Below are 19,429 nucleotides of genomic sequence, written 5' to 3' on the forward strand. Positions count from 1 at the left end.
ATGCCCATTTATGTTATTTTATTTTTAAAAAAATGAGTGACACATGTGGTTTTACATTTACATTTTTCTTATCTTTCAGGGTTCTTGCACACAGGCTGAACAATTAAGTGATCTAATAAGGCCAAGAAGAAGAAAGTAGTTACAAACATTGTATATAAGAGCTTGGGGACTTCATCATGATTGTATGAAAATTCTGTGGGGTTTAGAGGGTGTTTTTCTGGTAAAAAATGAGGTGACGGTATCGTATCTTGGTAAAAGTGCTGTGCATGTCAGCCAAAAACGCAGCAAAGAAGAGGTGGTGGTGGTAGTCTGTGTTGGTGAGCACCATCACAAAAAAGCGCCATGGAAATTATTCCAAATCAAATGAGTGAGATTTGGCTACTGTAGGCAAACATGACCCTTACGTTTAAAAAGAAGTTCTTGTTCCCTCTCACAAATGTAACTTTTTCAGTGATTGTCTAGTCTGTGGGAGGAATCCAAAGAATCACACAACAAATTTCATGTGCTACCAGAGATTTATCAAGTACCAGTGCACATCTTGCTTTGCAAGCTATATTTTAAACTTTGAAAAGCAGTATGTGGTGTGGCATGGGAGACACACACACACACACACACACACACACACACACACACACACACAAAATACAAAAAAGCCCCACATAAATGCCAGTCAGTTAGACCAATACAGTTGCAAGATGACTGGCTTCCAGTACTTTTATTTTATTTTTAATTGCAACACATATAAAGTTTTATTCACTTTGTTAGCTTGTTCTGGAGAGTTAGTTCTGAAGGCGGAAAAGTGGTGTCACAATGTCTAAAAGAGAGAGAAAGAAATCTGCTCCATGTTTTGTTCCTTTTGGTTAAGTGCTTTCATTCCAAATAGAAGGATTCTTCCAGTCAGTCAAGGGGCAACTCAGATGCCACCATCTTTTATTCAAAGGCAGGCACAGATGTTCCTTCTGCAGGGGAGGTTTTAATTTATGAAAATGATATTGTTTATGCATGAATGCACTCCACATAACACACAGTACTTCCATCTGACGAGAGAAAACTGCAGAACCAGTGCCAATGTCAGGAACATATTCTGCAAATTTAGTCGCTTAAATGTTTAATGAATATTTGGAAGGCATTTGCAAACCACAAGAAAGCTTTTCAATTATTTCCCCCTCTTCACAGCTAATAATCATTTTCACCTCCTCCAGCCAATTCAATTGACTGTGGTATGGCAAATGTTTGATGCTGCAGTACTTCAATATAAATAATAATTAAAAGAACAAACAAGCTCAATTGGATGGTGGTGAAATATTTGGGTGGGCAGGTGATTAACTTTACACATTACCTGGGCCTTTTTTGAAAATCCAAGCCAGTAATTTTGCTCATGAAGAATTCTGTACAGGAATATATATTTTTTATTAGCTAGCAAAGGCAAGCTGATAAGAATTGTGTTTCCAGGTATTATTATTAATGACACTGATAGAAGTTGGCAGTGGTGCACAGCTCTGATACCAGCAATAAAAGGAGAAGAATGCCAGTAAACTGATTTGTAATTGGTGGAAAGTGGTGGCTGGGAGTAAATCTCTTTATTTACAAATCCAGCCTTATAGAGTCGCTACTGTTGTTTTGTCTCAAGTTTGTGTAGAAGGCATTTCCTCGCCACGGCTGCCACAAGCCTCTTCCATTTTCCTAAAGTGGTTTTAGGTAATCAACTCTAAAGCACCTTTCATCTCAAACTCCTGTCCACTCAGGTTAACCTCATTGTACACAGGTGTGTGTGTGTGGGGGGGGGGATTTCAGCTCTTGAGAGGTGGCTTAAACAAACAAACAAACAAACAAAATAAAATCTGTTCCAGTCCTTAGAAACTTGTTTAACAAAAGTTATTACTTAATAATCATCAACTATCAAGAGTGGGGTAGTGAGTGAATGGTTAACTGTGTCCTGCCAGTTGTTGGAAGTCTAGATGACTCTTCGGGTCCCATCCAGCTCTATACAATTCTATTAATTCCCACAATCCCTAACAATTGACCATACTTCATGGAGCTAATATGGGAGTTGAAGTTCAACAGTGTTTGGAGGGCTGCACATTTTCTGACCCTGAACATAATCTTAGCACTGTACCAGTAGCAGGCACCTTATTGCAAAAGAAGGACATACTTTTGTTGTTTAGTTCTACAAAAGCGCTTAAAAAAGAAAGAAAAAGAAAGGCGCAGCTATTTATATTCTACCAAACTAGATTGTGCCCCAAGTGACTGGTATTTACCATGCCCAACAGAATAGCCTAAATAGGTCACTTAGTTGGAAGTCTGCTACTGTGACTGGTTCTCCCACAACATAAAATATATTAATACATATTAGAGTGGTGGGTTGGAAATTTGGTTTGCAACCCAGCTGTTGTTTAAATGCATATGCAAGTGTTTTTCCCTAATTAAAAATACATACATACATACATTGAAATATGTACTTAACAAGCTGTCACAAGTAAGGTAATCCAAATTAAGCCTGACATCACTCTTAATGCATTCACTTATACTGTTAAATTGTTGGCAGGGTATGCAAGGCATTGAATTGCTGCATTTAATTTTCAAATTCGGGGCACTTTGCGTCACAGAATGAGTGATAGTTAAGATGGAAAGCATAAATTAATACCTGTGGCATGTAGCCTGTAACATCATTCTGGGAACACCACCCTACAAGGCGGAATTCCCCCCCCCCCAAGTTAATGGGCATTGCCATTCAAATGGTATGTACTGTAGGTGCCACGTCTTGGGGGCAGGAATTGGGCTTACCTGTCCCCCAATTCTTAATTCACCTGGTCACAGGTGAGAGTTGAGTGCAGGATGGGGAGCAAAGGTGGACAAGCCACCCCAGAAGGAGCATGATGTTTCCCCCATCAGAGTACTACCCCTCTCCTAACACCCGATACAACCCAGAATGTGAAGCAGGGCCAATGAAGTTTGTGGCTTGGGAATTTTTTTGAGGACCCAAAAAAATTTGAGGCTGGGAGAGTCATATTTGGTTCCCAGGCCTGAGGTTCTGCACAGGCCTTATCTATAACAGCAGGCTTCACCACCCTGACCCCCTCAATGCTTTGGATCACAACAGATGTTTTGTAGCCCAAAGGGGTTGGGTTGGTAAAGGCTACACCAACCCTGCACTCAACTAGCCTGGCTCTCTATAAACTGCCCAGCTGTTTGCATCAATAAACAAATAGGAACATTCACCCCACCAAGGTTGCTACCCCAGTCTCCTTGGACTTAGGATCATAATGTAACAATACTAATAACACTAATAATAATATAGAAGGAGGGGGAGGAGAACTGCAATCAAGTTGGAGATGAACATATTCAGTGCTCCCCCCCCTAAAAAAAATGTTTAGGGGTACTCTCATTTTCCTCCTCATATTGAAATGCTGCCCCTCAATGAAGCCAAACCTATATTCACAAGATGTTTAGAGGTATGCGTCCCCCCTGCGTCCCCCCAGAAAAAAGCACTGAACATATTTATAAAATCCAAGTTAGCTATTTTTATACTCTGCTAATGTTGCATTTTTTGTGTGAATATTGCAGCGAAACCAGGAATTCATTAATGTGAGTGGCAAACCTCCCACTATTTTTCTTTTCTTTTCAGAAACAGGATGTGTGCGTAAATGTCATATTTAATCCTTCTGAGGGGGAAAGAGGCAGGAATAGGTCCATCTTTTAGGTTTGTTGCGTTTGTGAGAGAGTAGCAATACAGTAACTTCCGCAAATGAGCTACATACTGACCTCTTTAAGGAAACGTAACAATCAGCTTCAGTGTTGACAAACTTGTGTACTCTAACCATGGTGACTCAAAAAAAAAATCAAAAAAAAAAATCCTTCCAGTAGCACCTTAGAGACCAACTAAGTTTGTTCTTGGTATGAGCTTTTGTGTGCATGCAAACTTCTTCAGATGGTGACTCAGACCAGGTAACAGTGCCAAGATGTCAGGTTTCAAGAAAGCATTTCTAAACAATCATGTGCCCCAGTTTAGTAACTGTTGGTGGGCACTGCCACTCCAGTGCTCAACTTGGCCTATATTACCTTACATGCCTACATTGGTGCCATATATCCCAGGGGCCGGTATTTGGCTGTTGCTTCTGCGCAGCTGTCCTCAATTCAAAAGCCTTTCCCCCCCAAAGACTTCACTTTCCCTGGGAACATAAGAGCTTTGTAACTGTGGTTGTAGAGATTCTCTGCGGACATTTCTGGGTGGTGGCGGTGGGGTGTCATCTTACTCCCAATACAAGTTAATGAATAGAAGACTCTCTTCAATAACTTCCAGAAATGGTTGGGGAAGGGTGTCACTTTTATTCTTTTGAGCAAGCGGTTTATAAATTAACCCATTATACCAATTACAGGTGGGTAGCCGTGTTGGTCTGCCATAGTCGAAACAAAATAGAAAATTCTTTCCAGTAGCACCTTAGAGACCAACTGAGTTTGTTCTTGGTATGAGCTTTCGTGTGCATGCATCTGAAGTGTGCATGTGTATCTTTCGTGTGCATGTGTATCTGAAGAAGTGTGCATGCACACGAAAGCTCATACCAAGAACAAACTCAGTTGGTCTCTAAGGTGCTACTGGAAAGAATTTTCTATTTTGTTTCCATTACACAGTACCAATGTTTCCCAAACTTTTTTGGACTACAACTCCTATCATCCCCTAGCTAGCAGGACCAGCAGTCAAAGGATGATGGGAAGTGTAGTCCAAAAACATCTGGAGACCCAAGTTTGGGAAGCTCTGAAGTAAACCAACAGGCAGTTTGGTGACTGGATAACACCTGTGTCCTCCCCACCCCTTTCCCTCTGAGGCAACTAAGCCGCGCTCTTCCGTGCGGAGGAATTCAAAACAACCAGCCCTCTCAGCCTCGCGGCTCTTTTTCCGCCTTTCAGAAAAAGTTTCCCTCCCCCACCCCATCCTCCGACCCCGTGACCAGGGCGGGGCGGGAAACGGGCTTAAAAGTTGGTCGCGAGGGAGGCGGGGAGGTGTCAGAGGTCGCGCGCCTAAGCCCAAAGCCGAATGCGCGCGTGCGCGCTCCCCCCTCAGCCAGCTGAACCCGGGACAAGGGGGAGGAGAGCGTCTCGCTGCCTTGGTAGCGGCGGCGACGCGCTGAGGCGCCTTTCCTGCCCCCTTTCTCCTTCCTAGCTGGAGGAGCCTGCCTGCCTGCTATGCACCGCCCCGGGAGGAGGATAGCCTGGGCCGCCGAGAGCCCGGAGGACCCTTTAGGGGTGGCGGCAGCAGCAGCAGCGGGTTCTGGGTGGAAGGGAAGCGACGGCGCCCGCTCCCCCCGCTCCTCTTCCTCGACGGAGGAGGAGGAGGAGAAGGGAGCAAAGGGGGCGACCCCGGAGCGGGAGGCGGAGGCGGGGGACGAAGGCGAGCAGCCCCTCCTGAGGGGGATTTTTGGCGTCGGCAAGAGGAGCTGCGACGTGGTGCTCAGCGCGCAGAGGCTCAGCTGGAGCCCCATCCAGCCCGAGAGGCCCGTAGGTGAGAGCGAGCGAGCGAGTGTGAGGAACAACAGACAGCCAACGCTGCTTTGGATTTCTTCTGCTCCGTGCAAAGCTTCCTCTGCTGAATTCGGCGGGGTTTACCGCCGTGTAAGCGGAGCTACAGCCCGAGCATGGCAGGAAGGGCTGCTGAGTTCACAACGGGTCTCGAACCCGCTTCGGCAGTGCGTGCAGGCGCAGCGCAGCCTCAGTTCCTTTCCTGCCCTCACATTCCGCCGCCCCCTCTCCGCTGTGTCACTCACTCAGGGTGGGCAGGGAGGGCGTGACGTCAGACGGTAGCCCCTCTCTCTCAGCGAAAGAAAAGTTTTGTTAACTTTGGGACTGGCGATGGGTGGGGTTACTTGCATAGGACGGAGCCAACTCCTAGGGACATCAGCCCCACCCCAGAAAGTTGATTGGCATTGCCATTCAAATTGGGTGTGTACACCGCATTCATGTGATCGATTATGTGGGACAGGGCTTACCCGTCCCCTCTCAATATTTTATTCAAGTTGGTACCCTTGATAGAAGGGGCTGGTGTCCCTTTGTGCGCCTCTCCCGTTAAATATTTTTTTGGGGGGCAGTCCCCCCCAGTTGCTGGGCATTGCCATTCAAATGCTGTGCGTGAACCACATCATGTGATCGGTTTTGCAAGGCAGGGCTGCCTCCCCCACCAATATTTCAGTCAAGCTGACATCTCTGGTTTTTTGTTGTTCAGTCGTTCAGTCGTGTCCGACTCTTCGTGACCCCATGGACCAGAGCACGCCAGCCACGCCTATCCTTCACTGCCGCTCGCAGTTTGGCCAAACTCATGTTAGTAGCTTCGAGAACACTGTCCAACCATCTCATCCTCTGTCATCCCCTTCTCCTTGTGCCCTCCATCTTTCCCAACATCAGGGTCTTTTCTAGGGAGTCTTCTCTTCTCATGAGATGGCCAAAGTACTGGAGCCTCAACTTCAGGATCTGTCCTTCTAGTGAGAATCAAATGATACTCTTGAGTGCCTGATCATGGGCATCTGAAACGAGGAAGAATCTGCTGTCTCTCAAGCTGACATCAGGATGGATCATTTTGGCAGGGAATAGCTACAGAAAGAGTTTGGTTCTTTCCTAATGAGCATTGGAATGCATAAAAGAGAGGGTAATGTTTTTTAGGCACTGACTGCAAGAGGCCAAACAAAAAGTTGGGGGCTGCCCAGTAGCCATGGAAACATGGAATGGGTTGTGCTTGTGCACCCGGTCTGTCACATTTTTGTTGCATGCACACTTTAACAGTCATCGCTCTCCCACACAAAAGAATCCCTTTTGTTAAGACTGCTGGGTTTTGTGGCTTTGCGAGGGGTCTCCCAACAACTCTCAACAAACTACAGTTCCCAGGATTCTTTGGCGGAAGCCGTAACTGTTAAAAGTGGCACAAGATTGGAATGTATGGTACAATTGGAAGTAATATTTTAACACTAATAGTTCGAAATGGCTACTGATACTCTTTGGAATCCCACACACAGTCTCGCAGTCCTCAGAATGAATAAATGTAGAGGTTTGGAGCTTTTAGAGTTAACAAGCTCAACCGGTTGTCCCACCCACAGGAGGAAGAGCGTCACCGGATGCTCTGTGTACTGTTGTACTGTGTAATGTGATACTTTCTGTTTCTTTTGTCCGGAGAACGGAGAGAAGGGAGAAGCCACCAACATGGCTTGCGACTCTCCCGGAATGTAATGATTTATGCCTTGTAAAATAAAGCTTCTAGATTAGAAAGAAGCCGGACTCTGTTGTCTGTAATATGCTGGCATACACAACCCCGTTGCGTGAGAGAAGATAAGAGAAGATAACTCTGCTGAATAGCACAGGAGACGGCAGCAAGGAGAACGTACAGGAGAGGTACGTGCGCTGAAGGAAGCGTGCCGGGCTCCAAGGTGTACTAAGGTTGGTTTGAAGTGTTTCCAACAATCAAAAAACACTTCAGGTTATGGTCCCATATTTGCGCTTGTTTATTATTCTGGACTGGTTCAGGAGTGGTTCTGAAGAGTTCCAGACTGTGTGTGCTTTGCCTCCCTGGCTTGGACTGTGATGGAGCATCCAGGGAAGTTTGCTTTGCCAGCAGGAGCATTCAGCAGTCTGCTGAATGGCTCAGGAGCCTAAAACCTGCTGTCAGAGGTTGGAAGGCAGCAGGGAAGCCCAGATCGAGGGCTGCAAAAGCAGTTGTACCTCTCTGGTGAAACCCCCATCTGTGGAGCCGGGTAAGAAGCTACAGATTCGTAAGTACGCTACCCCTGGGCAAGATGGAGGGAGCCATAGCATTCCCAGCAAGGAGGAGGGAAGCTTTTGTTTGCAAGCACCTCCAGCCTCACAGCTTCGATGCAGAGGGCTGTTCCCTGAGAGCGTTGATGTTCTGGCCAACGCCTGTGAGGAGGAAGGTCTGGCCAGTGCTTGTGAAGCCTGGAAGAAGACCCTAGCCCAGTTTCACGGGGCTGAGGGACTGGCTGAAGTGGCTTTGGAAAGCTCGCCCCCAGCTCGGCTTATGGCTGTTGTGCAGCAACAGTGCCATGGAAAGCAGGAGGGGGGCCAGATCGCCGTGGGCTTTGCTCCCAGAAAGGGAGGGGCTGTTTCCAAGTCTGAAGCCAGCGTAAAGGCCTTGACTGTGGATCTGTGTTTTGGCACGTAGCCTGCACCTGGTCTTTTGTTGACGTGCATGGCTGAAGATAAGGCCAAGGACATGACGTGTGGTACTGGCCATGAGAATCGCAACAACTCTACCACAGCCCGGGCGGAAGAGGATGCCTACTGTTGTCGACGAAGGCCAACCCTGGTGAGCTGCGTGTGATGGTTGCCATTGTCATCGTCATCGTTCCTCCTGGTGGACTTGTGAGGAACTGCGAGTCTCCTATAGAGCAGTTTAGAGAACTGACTGTTGGAGGCAAGAAAAGGCTTGATTTTTTTTGCTAACAGTCAAGGGACAGATCCAAGGGACAGAACTGGCGTTTTCTGTGGCTGTTGACATAACTGTGTATTTGTTTGTGTCAAACCTTCTGTCCAATGTTTTTGCTGTTTGTTTTGTGATAATCACCTGTTCTGATTGCAGTGGCCAGAAGATGCTTCTACGCATGGAATGCAGCCAGGACGGGCTGTTTGCTGTCGAGGGGCCTCAAGCAAGAACAGCGGAATGTGGTAGCGCTGATGGAATGTTTGCTCAGCGCACCAGTGTGCCCGTGCACCACTTATGTTTGTGTCAGTGGTACCAAAGGCTGGCAAGTCGCCACTGGGACAGTGTGCTGAAGCAGCCTGAGTTCTCTGAAGGGTGCAAGTTAAGGGCATGTAACAGCTTTCTTGATTGCAGGGTTTGCAAGTTCGAGGAGTCGACATCCTGCTACCCCACGTCTGAAAGGGAAACCATGCGTCCCTTTTCCCTGGTTCATGTGGCTGTTTCTGAAGGGATGCCAGAAGCTAACCTGGGGGGAGCGTGTTGTTCTGAGTGTTTGGCTGATGCTTTCTCTCACCACATGTGGTCTGCGTTGCTCAAGGAGGCAACTGAGGCAGCACCACTGGTTGCAGTGGAACAGCAGGTTTCTACTGGAGTAGGCTGTTCCCAGGTTCTCAGTGAGAGGGGGAGTAAGCACAGTGTGACTAACCTGCTTTCTTCACAGGTATGTGGTCTTGCAGAGAGGCAGCAAAGGATGCTGCATGCTGCCACTGAAGACATGCTCTTGGATGCAGAGCTTCCACAAGGGTTCTGGGTGGAACTGGGTGGTACCAAGGTTCTGAAAGTGTCTTTCTGTGGGTGCGAACCCAGCTTGCATAGCGGGAGGTTAGTTAACCCAGATAGTGACCAGACCCAGGTTCTAGTCAGCAGGAGTGCTGAATTCTTTGAGCAGAATGGATTGGAACACATCCCTAGAAGCCCTGATGTTCTGGATGGTCCTGTCAATGCTGGACAGGCCAATGCGCCACCTGCTGGTGGCAGTGGTCCAGGTGGATCAGCCCCAAGAGGGGGTATTGCTGTGGCTTTGGCACCTGCTGGTGGCTTGGGCCGAGTTCCCGGCCATCACCAGGGTGCAGCGCAGCTAGGGGCAACTCCAAGGCAGCAGCCTGGGAGTGCACCCGCAACTCCTATGTCACGGACTAGGAGGCAGGCCACGCATGGTGACTCTTTGTGTGGCAACTCTTCTCCAGGAGAGCCTGGCGCAGGTCTCGTCCCGGAGCAAGAGCAGGGTTCTTTGGCAGTGAAGCAGGAGCCCAAAGGCGCGCCAACGTCATCCTTGGGTGGTTCAGTTAGGATGCACAGGCGCAGCAAGTCTGTAGGTGAGATGCCTGATGTCACGGATGTGCAGGTGGAGTCCAGTGCAACTGGAGCAGAGGGAGAATCTGAAGTGGTATCACAGCAGTCTGCACGATCCACTGAAGGGATTCTGCCCGAAAGGTTCACGGCCACTAGCGTGAGTGCTTGTTTGGTTCAGTGTGAACCGGAGAGCCTTGTGAAGGTTCAATGGGTATCTCAAGGTGAGGCCCAGAAATGGCAGGATGCCATGGTAGAGCAGGTAAGCTCAATGAGGTCTTTGGGTGTGTGCACAACCACGACGCTGTCAGAAGGTCGTTGGGTGTGCAGACTCAAGACGGCAGCAACTGGTGAGTTGCAGTGCGAGGCTAGGTCAGTAGCCAGAGGTTTCACTCAGGAGGAGGGGGTCCATTGTTCCGAGGTACTGGACGCGCCCTCTCTCAGAAGCGGAACCACGCGCATGCTGTTAGCGGTCGCGACTCAAAGCAGCTTTGAGGCAAGCCACTTTGGTTTGGGTGCCTGTTTGGATTCCGACCTGGATGAGGAGAGGTACGAGGTACCTCCGCCAGGGTTCGAGGACAACGGGCCAAATCAGGTGTGGAGTTTGCACGAGGCAATCACAGGCTTGAAGGAGTCGGCCAGAGATTGGTCCTCAGGCGTGCAAGAAGCTTTGAGAAAGCTAGGTGTCAGCCAGAGTTGTGCTGATAGCTGCCTGTTTCTGGCAGGAGTAAGCCCAGAGCAGGAGCTAGTTCTGCAGTCCGGTGCGGACATGCTTTACCTGGTGGAGACCAGGGGACAGGTGCAACGGTTCGCAGAGGAGCTTGGTCGGTCTTTCCAGCTCAGGAACCTAAGCCCTGTTGGTGTTTACCTAGGTGTGCAGGTAGACAGAGCCGAAGATGGTAGTGTCTTGCTCAGTCAGACTGCTGAGGTAGTGCAGTTGTTGAAGAAGTTCAGAGTGTCTGAATGTGCTAGTGTCAGAACACCCATGGAGACGTGTCTAGGTGAGGACAGTCAGACCGGGGAACGCTCTGAGTTCGAGAGCCCCGAGGTGTTTAGGTCAGCTCCTGGGAGGCTGTTGTTTCCTTCACGGTTGAGCAAACCTGACATAGCAGTTGCTGTGGATCTGTTCAGCAAGGTGGCTGCAAATCCCAGCATGCATGCCTGGAATGGCATGGTGAGAGTGCTCCAGAGTTTGCAGGAGACTAATGAGTTTTGCCCGGAGTTGTCAGCTACCGGTGAGCCCCAGCTCACGCGCTGGTGCGACGGCGGTTGGGCAAATTCCGAGGACAGGAAATCTGTGTCTGAAATGGTTGTACAGTGTGGAGGAGCTCTAGGCGGGCTGAAGTCCCGGTGCCAGAGCCTCATTGCTCGTTCTCGTGCAGAAGCCAGGTACAGTGCGTTGTCAGTGCTTTGCAGGGAACTGGAGTTCTATAGGTGTTTGGTCCAAGAGATCTGCGTTCAGAGTTGCCTGCCCGTGATGGTTTGGGAGGACAACCAACTCTGTTTGTTGGTGGCAGAGTCTGGACAAGTCAAGGCCAGACCCAAACACCTAGACGTTCTCTTTCGAGACGTGTGCGTTCAGACCGGCTTGGAGAAGCTGAAGTACTGTCCTGGTCAGGTGAACCAGAGGGTTGGGTTCACGAAGCCCCTGAGCTTCCAACGTCATGGGGAGTTCTGTGAGGGTTTGTGTGAGGTAAGCTGCAAGCTTACAACGCCCCTGTGTGCGGGACAAGAGGGGGTGTAGAGGTTTGGAGCTTTTAGAGTTAACAAGCTCAACCGGTTGTCCCACCCACAGGAGGAAGAGCGTCACCGGATGCTCTGTGTACTGTTGTACTGTGTAATGTGATACTTTCTGTTTCTTTTGTCCGGAGAACGGAGAGAAGGGAGAAGCCACCAACATGGCTTGCGACTCTCCCGGAATGTAATGATTTATGCCTTGTAAAATAAAGCTTCTAGATTAGAAAGAAGCCGGACTCTGTTGTCTGTAATATGCTGGCATACACAACCCCGTTGCGTGAGAGAAGATAAGAGAAGATAACTCTGCTGAATAGCACAGGAGACGGCAGCAAGGAGAACGTACAGGAGAGGTACGTGCGCTGAAGGAAGCGTGCCGGGCTCCAAGGTGTACTAAGGTTGGTTTGAAGTGTTTCCAACAATCAAAAAACACTTCAATAAAGGTGCAAAAATATAAACAAGCAAAAATATAAACGAGCGCCTTTCTGCATGGCCAACTGAATGCACAGGGTGGCGAGATGGCATCCTTCCTGTGCATGTTTATTGGGAAATGAGTTAAATGTTCGTGAAATTTGCAACTCTGGTTGCATTACTTAGGAGAGTAAGGAAGAGGTATGCATGTGGTTGCTGATGTTGTGTGCAGAGCAAGCACTACAAGGAAGTTATAGTCTTGAGTTGATTAGTCAGCCAAGAAAGTAACTGGTATGTAAAACTCAGCAAAGTCCTATATAGGAAAGCAAGTAAAGATGATGACATAATGGCAGCCACATACTGTCCCGCCAAGGGGCAGGGTTCTTTTGGAGTCTGGATCCAATGAACACACCAATGGAAGAAGAACAAATATGCTTTTATTTCTAGATACAATCAACAGCAGACAAATGTAGCATACCTGATAAAAGCCCAAGCACAATCTCCCCTTCTGCCGCCCGGGGCCTCCAAGGAGTGGCAAGAGAGACCCCCACGCCAGGAAACCCACGGTACCTGGTCTGTGGCGAAGCCCAATCGGTCCCCTCCATTCCTTCATTTATATAGTTAACTTAATAGGTTTGATTGATTCCACCTGGCTATCAGGTACCATTCCCGACTGGTCAGGCACCTGGGTGTGGCTTGGCCAAGGTCATTGGCAGCTGAAGGTGTTCACAACTAATTGTATCTTCCTCACCAGCAACTAATTACAGCTGGACATCTTCCTTTTGGCATGTACCATAGATAAGCATTACTTTGCTAATTTCAAGACTGAGGATGGAAAAGGGAGGAGGATATGCCACCTGACTCCTCGTGATTACAAAGATCTTCCGCGAGTTTCCACTACACATACCTAAAAGATAAGAAATAAAATATGAAAGTCTAACATACTGGTTGCTCACAACACAACAGTCTGAAAGGGAATCCTAATATTCATTGTATTTGACAAGGGCTCAATGGTCCATGTATGTTTCGGCCACTGGGCTTAGATACATGCCCAATGTTTGTTATTGTTTTACATTCAGCTCAAAGCATTTGTAGACGAGTTGGTGACCTGGTTGTTGTGCGGGAGACAGTGCTCTGTGTCTTTTTAATTGCGCAACATCAGACTTGGCCTATCTATAGTCATCATGGGGTTTCCTCCTCGCACTTCCTCCCAACCTAGGCATTAGTTTGCCCAGTTTTGGGGAAGGTTTTTCTAATGTTTTGGGGAAGGTTTTTCTAATGTATTCATGTTTCTTATATTTAGTAAACAAATGAAAAAAGGATGTCATGCTCATTTTACATTTTGTGTGTGTGTGTGTGTGTGTGTGCGTGCGTGCGTATAAATACCCAAAACCCAAAAGTTTTTTTAAAGTGAAATATTTGATTAAGAAAAAGAAATAATGCATTATAATAATAATAGTCAGGTGTTGGGAGATGGAATACAACATCCACAGGGCTACAGGTTGGTTGCAAGTTTATCCTTTTGGGGCAAGGTTCTCAAGTGGGTGATAGCTACCCAGGTCCAAACATCTTTGTGTGATGGAGATTAATGGTTAATAAACCCATTTCTTTTGGGATTCTGACTCAGTTTTGGGACTGCTTTGCTTATTCTGGTTGATGACCCGTTGCTGGAAGACAGACATGGGCAGTTAACCTTCATTGATTTTACTGGACTTTTTGGTGGCTTTCACAACCATGGAATCTTTCTTAAGGACCTTCTGGGGCTTTTAGTGGGAAACCCTGTGATTCTAATATATCCATGAAATGACTGAGATAGGTTAATAGATTTGAAGTCTGCTGTTACCAATACAGTGCTAGATGTCACCCACATGGCTGCCTTTCAGCCAGTGTGGTGTAGTGGTTAAGAGCGGTAAACTCCTAATCTGGTGAATCGGGTTCGTGTCTCCGCTCCTCCACATGCAGCTGCTGGGTGACCTTGGACTAGTCACACTTCTCTGAGGTCTCTCAACCCCACTCACCTCACAGAGTGTTTGTTGTGGGGGAGGAAGGGAAAGGAGAATGTTAGCCGCATTGAGACTCCTTTGGGTAGTGAAAAGCGGGATATCAAATCCAAACTCACCATCTTCTTCTTCTTCACTGTTATTGGTTCCAGTGAGCTACCTGGTCCAATTCAAGGTTTTGGTATTAATTTATAAAATCCCTCAATGATTTGGGACCCAGATTTTTGCTAGAACAGCCCCTCAGCTGACCCAGTATTTAAGATCTTTGGGCGGGGGAAACCTCATATTTCATTGTGTGGGGAAATGGGACGGGGTCTTCCCTGTTGTGGCACCCAAACTGTGGAACTCACTTTCCTTGGAAGTCTGTTTGTCCCCTTCACTTTTGATATTCAAGTGTAAATTAAAAACACATCTGTTTACCCAAATCTTTGGAGGATGAATCTATTTTAGTACAAACAGCATGAAGCATTTTTGTAATTTACACAGATTTTATTTTCAGAAAACCAATGTATGTCTTTTTATGAGGTGTTTAAAGGTAAGGGTAAAGGGACCCCCGACAGTTAAGCCCAGTGGCGAACGACTCTGGGGTTGCGGCGCTCATCTTGCTTTATAGGCCGAGGGAGCCAGTGTTTGTCCACTCCGCAGACAGTTTTTCTGGGTCATGTGGCCAGCATGACTAAGCTGCTCTGGCGCAACGGAACACCAACACCAGAGCAGCGCACGGAAACACCATTTACCTTCCTGCCAGAGCGGTACCTATTAATCTATTTGCACTTTTTGGCGTGCTTTCGAACTGCTAGGTTGGCAGGAGCTGGGACCGAGCAATGGGAGCTCACCCCCGTCGCGGGGATTTGAACGGCCAATCTTTTGATTGGCAAGCCCAAGGCTCAGTGGTTTAGACCACAGCGCCACCCGCGTCCTTATGAGGTGGTTAGATAGTACTGTCATTTTAATGTAACACTGTTCAAAATTCCCTGTGTTCCAGGCACATTTTGTGGCTTTGGGTGGTTTACTTGTGACCGATTTGGGATGTCTTGTTGCCAGGTTTTGTGACTGACATCTCCATCTGGCTGGCTGGCTGGCTGGAGATGGTAGTTACTCTGGATTAATTTGCTCAAAATACAAAGGTATGGTTTGGGGTGTTCTTTTTATTCTTGATGCATTCTTTCTGGATTGGTTAATTGCTTCCATTTTTCAAAAGGCCACAAACGACTCCTGAAATAATTGAAGGGGAATTAAAACAGCAGCAAAAAAGTGAAAAAACACAATATGCTTTTTGAATTTTATTGTGTTGACGATGTACACAATTTATTTTCAGCTTTGTAATCTTGTGGGTTTTTATTTTATTTTATGGCACCTAGACACTCCATTGTGGCGACCATCACTGATTTGTAAGGTGCCATTTGGTGAATAGTTCATATAGATGAGTTTCTAACACTGCACTATCCTGAGCTCAGGACAATATTGAGGTGGGGGGAAGGAGTTAGGATTGCTCTGCAACTCACTGTATCTTTATTACATTTTACTCTTTGTGAAGTCACCTTGAATACAGTTTGCAGAAAGGCAGATTTCAAGTTTTAAGAATAAATAGGTGCCACTCTCCCAGGATGATTAAATTGTGGCAAGCATTATTTTCATGGTTACTTTCTCCCCCCCCCCCCACAGCTTGAACACATGAGGCAGAATTGAAGGCATATCAAATTTTAGTGCATTTTGGAATCTTCCACTTAATTAACCTTAACTTGTGGCGGCTGGTCTATGTTTCTTGCATAGTGGTGTCCTATTAAGAAAAAAATACTGAGGTGTGAAAGAATTTTACTGTACTGTATGTTGAAAAACTCTAAAGCAGTAGCAAAATGACTGTTCAGTATCTTTCTTGACTTGCTGTTTTGTTCACCTTAGCAAAGTCCTTTGTGTTTGCATTATTTTGTGAAGTTCTATTTTTGTTGATAGTGGGACTTAATTGTTACCTTTATATTACATTTACAGATCAAATCTGAATAGCTGTGAATTCTGAGCAATAAGTGCTTGCATGCCTTAATGGCCTGCTATAATCTTTATGTAGCTTCTCCTTGTGGGGGGGGGGAAATCTGGCATTAATTTCTGCTGGTTATGAATTCTTATCGGAACATTCTGTTGAAACATAATGTGTTGTGCATTTGATACATACATTACCATTCTGCCATAAGGGCCTGCTATTTTAGACACCAACTGATTTTATGATAGTATTGGATTTCTTTCACATATGCTTATGTTTTTGTCCAGATGAACTCAAAGAACATCTGTTACTCTTGTGGTGGTATCTGCTGTTTCCTTTTAGAATTTGACCTTTGGCTTAATTATAGCTACAATTCTATAGTTTTCAGTATTCGATGGCTTAAACAAAAATAATAATAATGTTTAGTACTAATCAGCTAACTGTCGGGAGATGGTTGAGTTCTGTCTCCCTTTGTCATATCTACACATTAGACCCAATTGTTAAATGGGCACGGTTATTTTGTTGTTATTGGGCAGAGCAATTGTAATAGGAGACCACCGTTGCTCAGAGCCTCTGCCACATTTGAAGATCCATCAGCTCCAGCTGGTCTGAGTGCAGGGGGCTGGGGGGGGGGCATGGTGTGTTTTCTGCACATGCAGTTTTGGTTACGCTAACTCCCAGCTGGTCAGCAAAGCTACGTCTCCTGAAAACAGACTGACATGGGATCCGGGGATCCTTGTCTAACACTGTTCTGCCTCTGCATTTTGAGGCCTCACTCTGGCTACTGCCAGCAGGAACACCATCAGATGTAGCTTCACAACAGCCTACTCTTTCAGTGGGGACTTCATGGTGGCAGAACTTGCCCACTGCTAATTCCAAACCTCCCCCGGTAGTGCAGGATTAAGATCGCTCCCTTATTCCCTTAATATTTTAAAAGTTATTTGAACTGTGGAAGCTTTATTGTTTGTTTGTGGTGTAGTGGTTAAGAGTGGTATACTCGTAATCTGGGGAACCGGGTTCATGTCTCCGCTCCTCCACATGCAGCTGCTGGGTGACCTTGGGCTAGTCACACTTCTCTGAAGTCTCTCAGCCCTACTCACCTCACAGAGTGTTTGTTGTGGGGGAGGAAGGGAAAGGAGAATGTTAGTCACTTTGAGACACCTTTGGGTAGTGAAAAGCGGGATATCAAATCCAAACTCTTCTTCTTCTTCTTCTTCTTCTTCTTCTTCTTCTTCTTCTTCTTCTTCTTCCTCTTCTTCTTCTTCTTCTTCTTCGTTTTTCATTTCCATGAGTTGCCTGCCATTCCCCAGCCTGTCCTATGGGTGTTTCAAAGGAGCAGCCATCTAAAGTAACAACCTTCATAAATTGCAGTTGGGTTAGACTCTATTCCAGGGCCACATATTCATTCAGAATAAATTATTCTATATGAGTGTAATGCTTCGGTGAAAGCAAGGGTGAAGCAGGGATACTATGGCAGCTTTCATTGCGCATCATAGTAGTATTTGATGCATTTGGTGTGAAGTCTTGGGAGAAACGGACTTCTGGGAGAAATACTGTATGCAGTGTTGTTTGGCAATGGCACCATAAAGTATAATAACAGGCAAAGCTAATACCAGCCACATGTTGTTGTTGGTGGTGGTGGTTAAGGCATGACTCCAAGTTGCATGGCTAGAAGTGCCATCATAGGTCTGCCAACTTCTGGTGGAAAGTCAGTGTTGCATGGCACAGTCCCATGAGCGTTAAGTTGTTACCTGCTAATGACCCAAAGCACTTGAAAAGAGCAAAATGTGTGTGTGTGTGGGGGGGTTGGACAGTTACCTTGTTTTTAAACCCTTTTATTACCTGTCAGTTTGCTGGGTAACTTTCAGATAAGGGCAATGGTTGTTTGCATAGAAAACTGAATAAGTTGCAAACACTTCTAAAAATGTACGTACTATTGTTGATTTAAAGCTTACTGGTAAATTTTTTGCTCAGGCATTTGCTAGGCATGAAGGCTGGAGCCTGTTGTGATTTACTAGTTTACTGGTTGTTGATATAGGGCCACATTCAACTTATTCAGAGTAGACACATTAAAATTAACATCCCTAATATCTATTTCATTGGGTCTACTCTGAGTAGGAATACAACCCTTAGTGAACAATGGTGGCTTTTTCTGTTGTTGTGTTTTTTTAATGTAACACTTAAAAATGAAACACATCAGGCTCTGGGATTGTAAAGAGTGGGTAACAAATATTTTAAGTAAATAGTATTTAATTGTATAAACTAATGTTTCTTGAAATGTTGAAAATAGCATGTTTGCACTCTTGTTTGGAACTCTGCAAGATTGTAGGTATCAGTTGAGAATTTAGTTTTCTTTGGGTGCTTTTAGTTCTCTGGTTAGACTAGGAAGCATTCCCTTGATAAGTAAACTTCTAATGATCTGATTTTGTATGCATTTAATTTTTGATTGCATAAATAAATTAATATATTTCAACACAACATAACTTAGTGGGCAATATATTTACAAAGAAAAAAAACTGATTTAAAAATCGATATGCTGATGCAATATTTACTTACTTTATGACAAGAAGGTTAGAGCAGAAACTGATCAGTGTAGCTTTTAAATGACAGAGCTGTATACGGCGTGCAGCTAATTTTCCATGTTCTAATTGATTTGAGTTAAGACCGCATATCTTCCCTGTAAATTTACCTAATAGCAGGGTATAGGAAAGTATGCTTAGGAAGGTTCTGCAAACCTTTCAATCTCTGAAGCAACAGATGTTACGCTCCAAATAGTAGTGTGTATCTTGGAAACAGAGAGAGTGTTAGAGAAACAAAAAAAAAACCTGAGTCAATGACATACTTTCTGATACTAGGAATAAATTCTTGTCATTGGCTATGATGTGATGTAGTTATAGAGATTGTGTGTGTGTGTGTGTGTGTGTGTGTAAGAGAGAGAGAGATAAAGATTATATAAGAAATAACAAATGCATGTCCTGAGCTTGTGCCCCCCCCCCCCCGAATTTGAAATACAGTGGCCCTATTGGTCATGCAGGGCTTCATCCTGATCTCTGTACATAGATGCACAACTACTGATAAGTGGCTAGTACCAGGCCCCTCTTATCAAACAACAACAATGTGGGTTGGGTAGCTATGATATAATAGTGGGGGGTGGGTAACTGGTCTGTCCTGTGTTCTCCCCCCCCTCCACAAGCCAACCTAATGTCATAATTGGGATGATTCTAGTGAATGAGGACTTGGTGGACTGCCCTACCTCACAGTCCCCTGCTGCAATATAGTAATTAATGAAAGTCTCTTCTGTCCCTCTTGGTCAACAACAGAAGGGTGCTTGTGCTCCCCACCTGGCTGGACCACACCTTGATAGTTGGCACCCTTAGTCTGTGGTCCATAAGATTTCCTCATCACACTTCAAGCAAGGGCAGGATGTACAGGTGCCCATGGCTGTCTATTGCCGGGGGTGGGGAGGGGAAGAGATTTTAGCTCTACAATGCCAGGACAAGGGTGGGAGGGAAGGGGGACGTTATTATCACGAGTTGTTGTGTA

At 46.0% G+C, this 19,429-nt stretch overlaps 1 protein-coding gene across 1 annotated transcript in view; it reads left to right on the plus strand.

Annotated features, from left to right (window-relative positions):
- Positions 1 to 5,181: 5,181 nt before the first annotated feature.
- Positions 5,182 to 19,429, plus strand: part of CERKL (ceramide kinase like) — a 44,645-nt gene continuing 30,397 nt past the window's right edge. Inside the window, exon 1 of the mRNA XM_033149753.1 lies at positions 5,182 to 5,497. Coding sequence (XP_033005644.1) covers positions 5,182 to 5,497 — 316 coding nt within the window. The remainder of the gene's footprint in view (positions 5,498 to 19,429) is intronic.

This window comes from Lacerta agilis, chromosome 1 (genome assembly GCF_009819535.1).
Source record: "Lacerta agilis isolate rLacAgi1 chromosome 1, rLacAgi1.pri, whole genome shotgun sequence".
Classification (NCBI taxonomy): Eukaryota; Metazoa; Chordata; class Lepidosauria; order Squamata; family Lacertidae; genus Lacerta; species Lacerta agilis.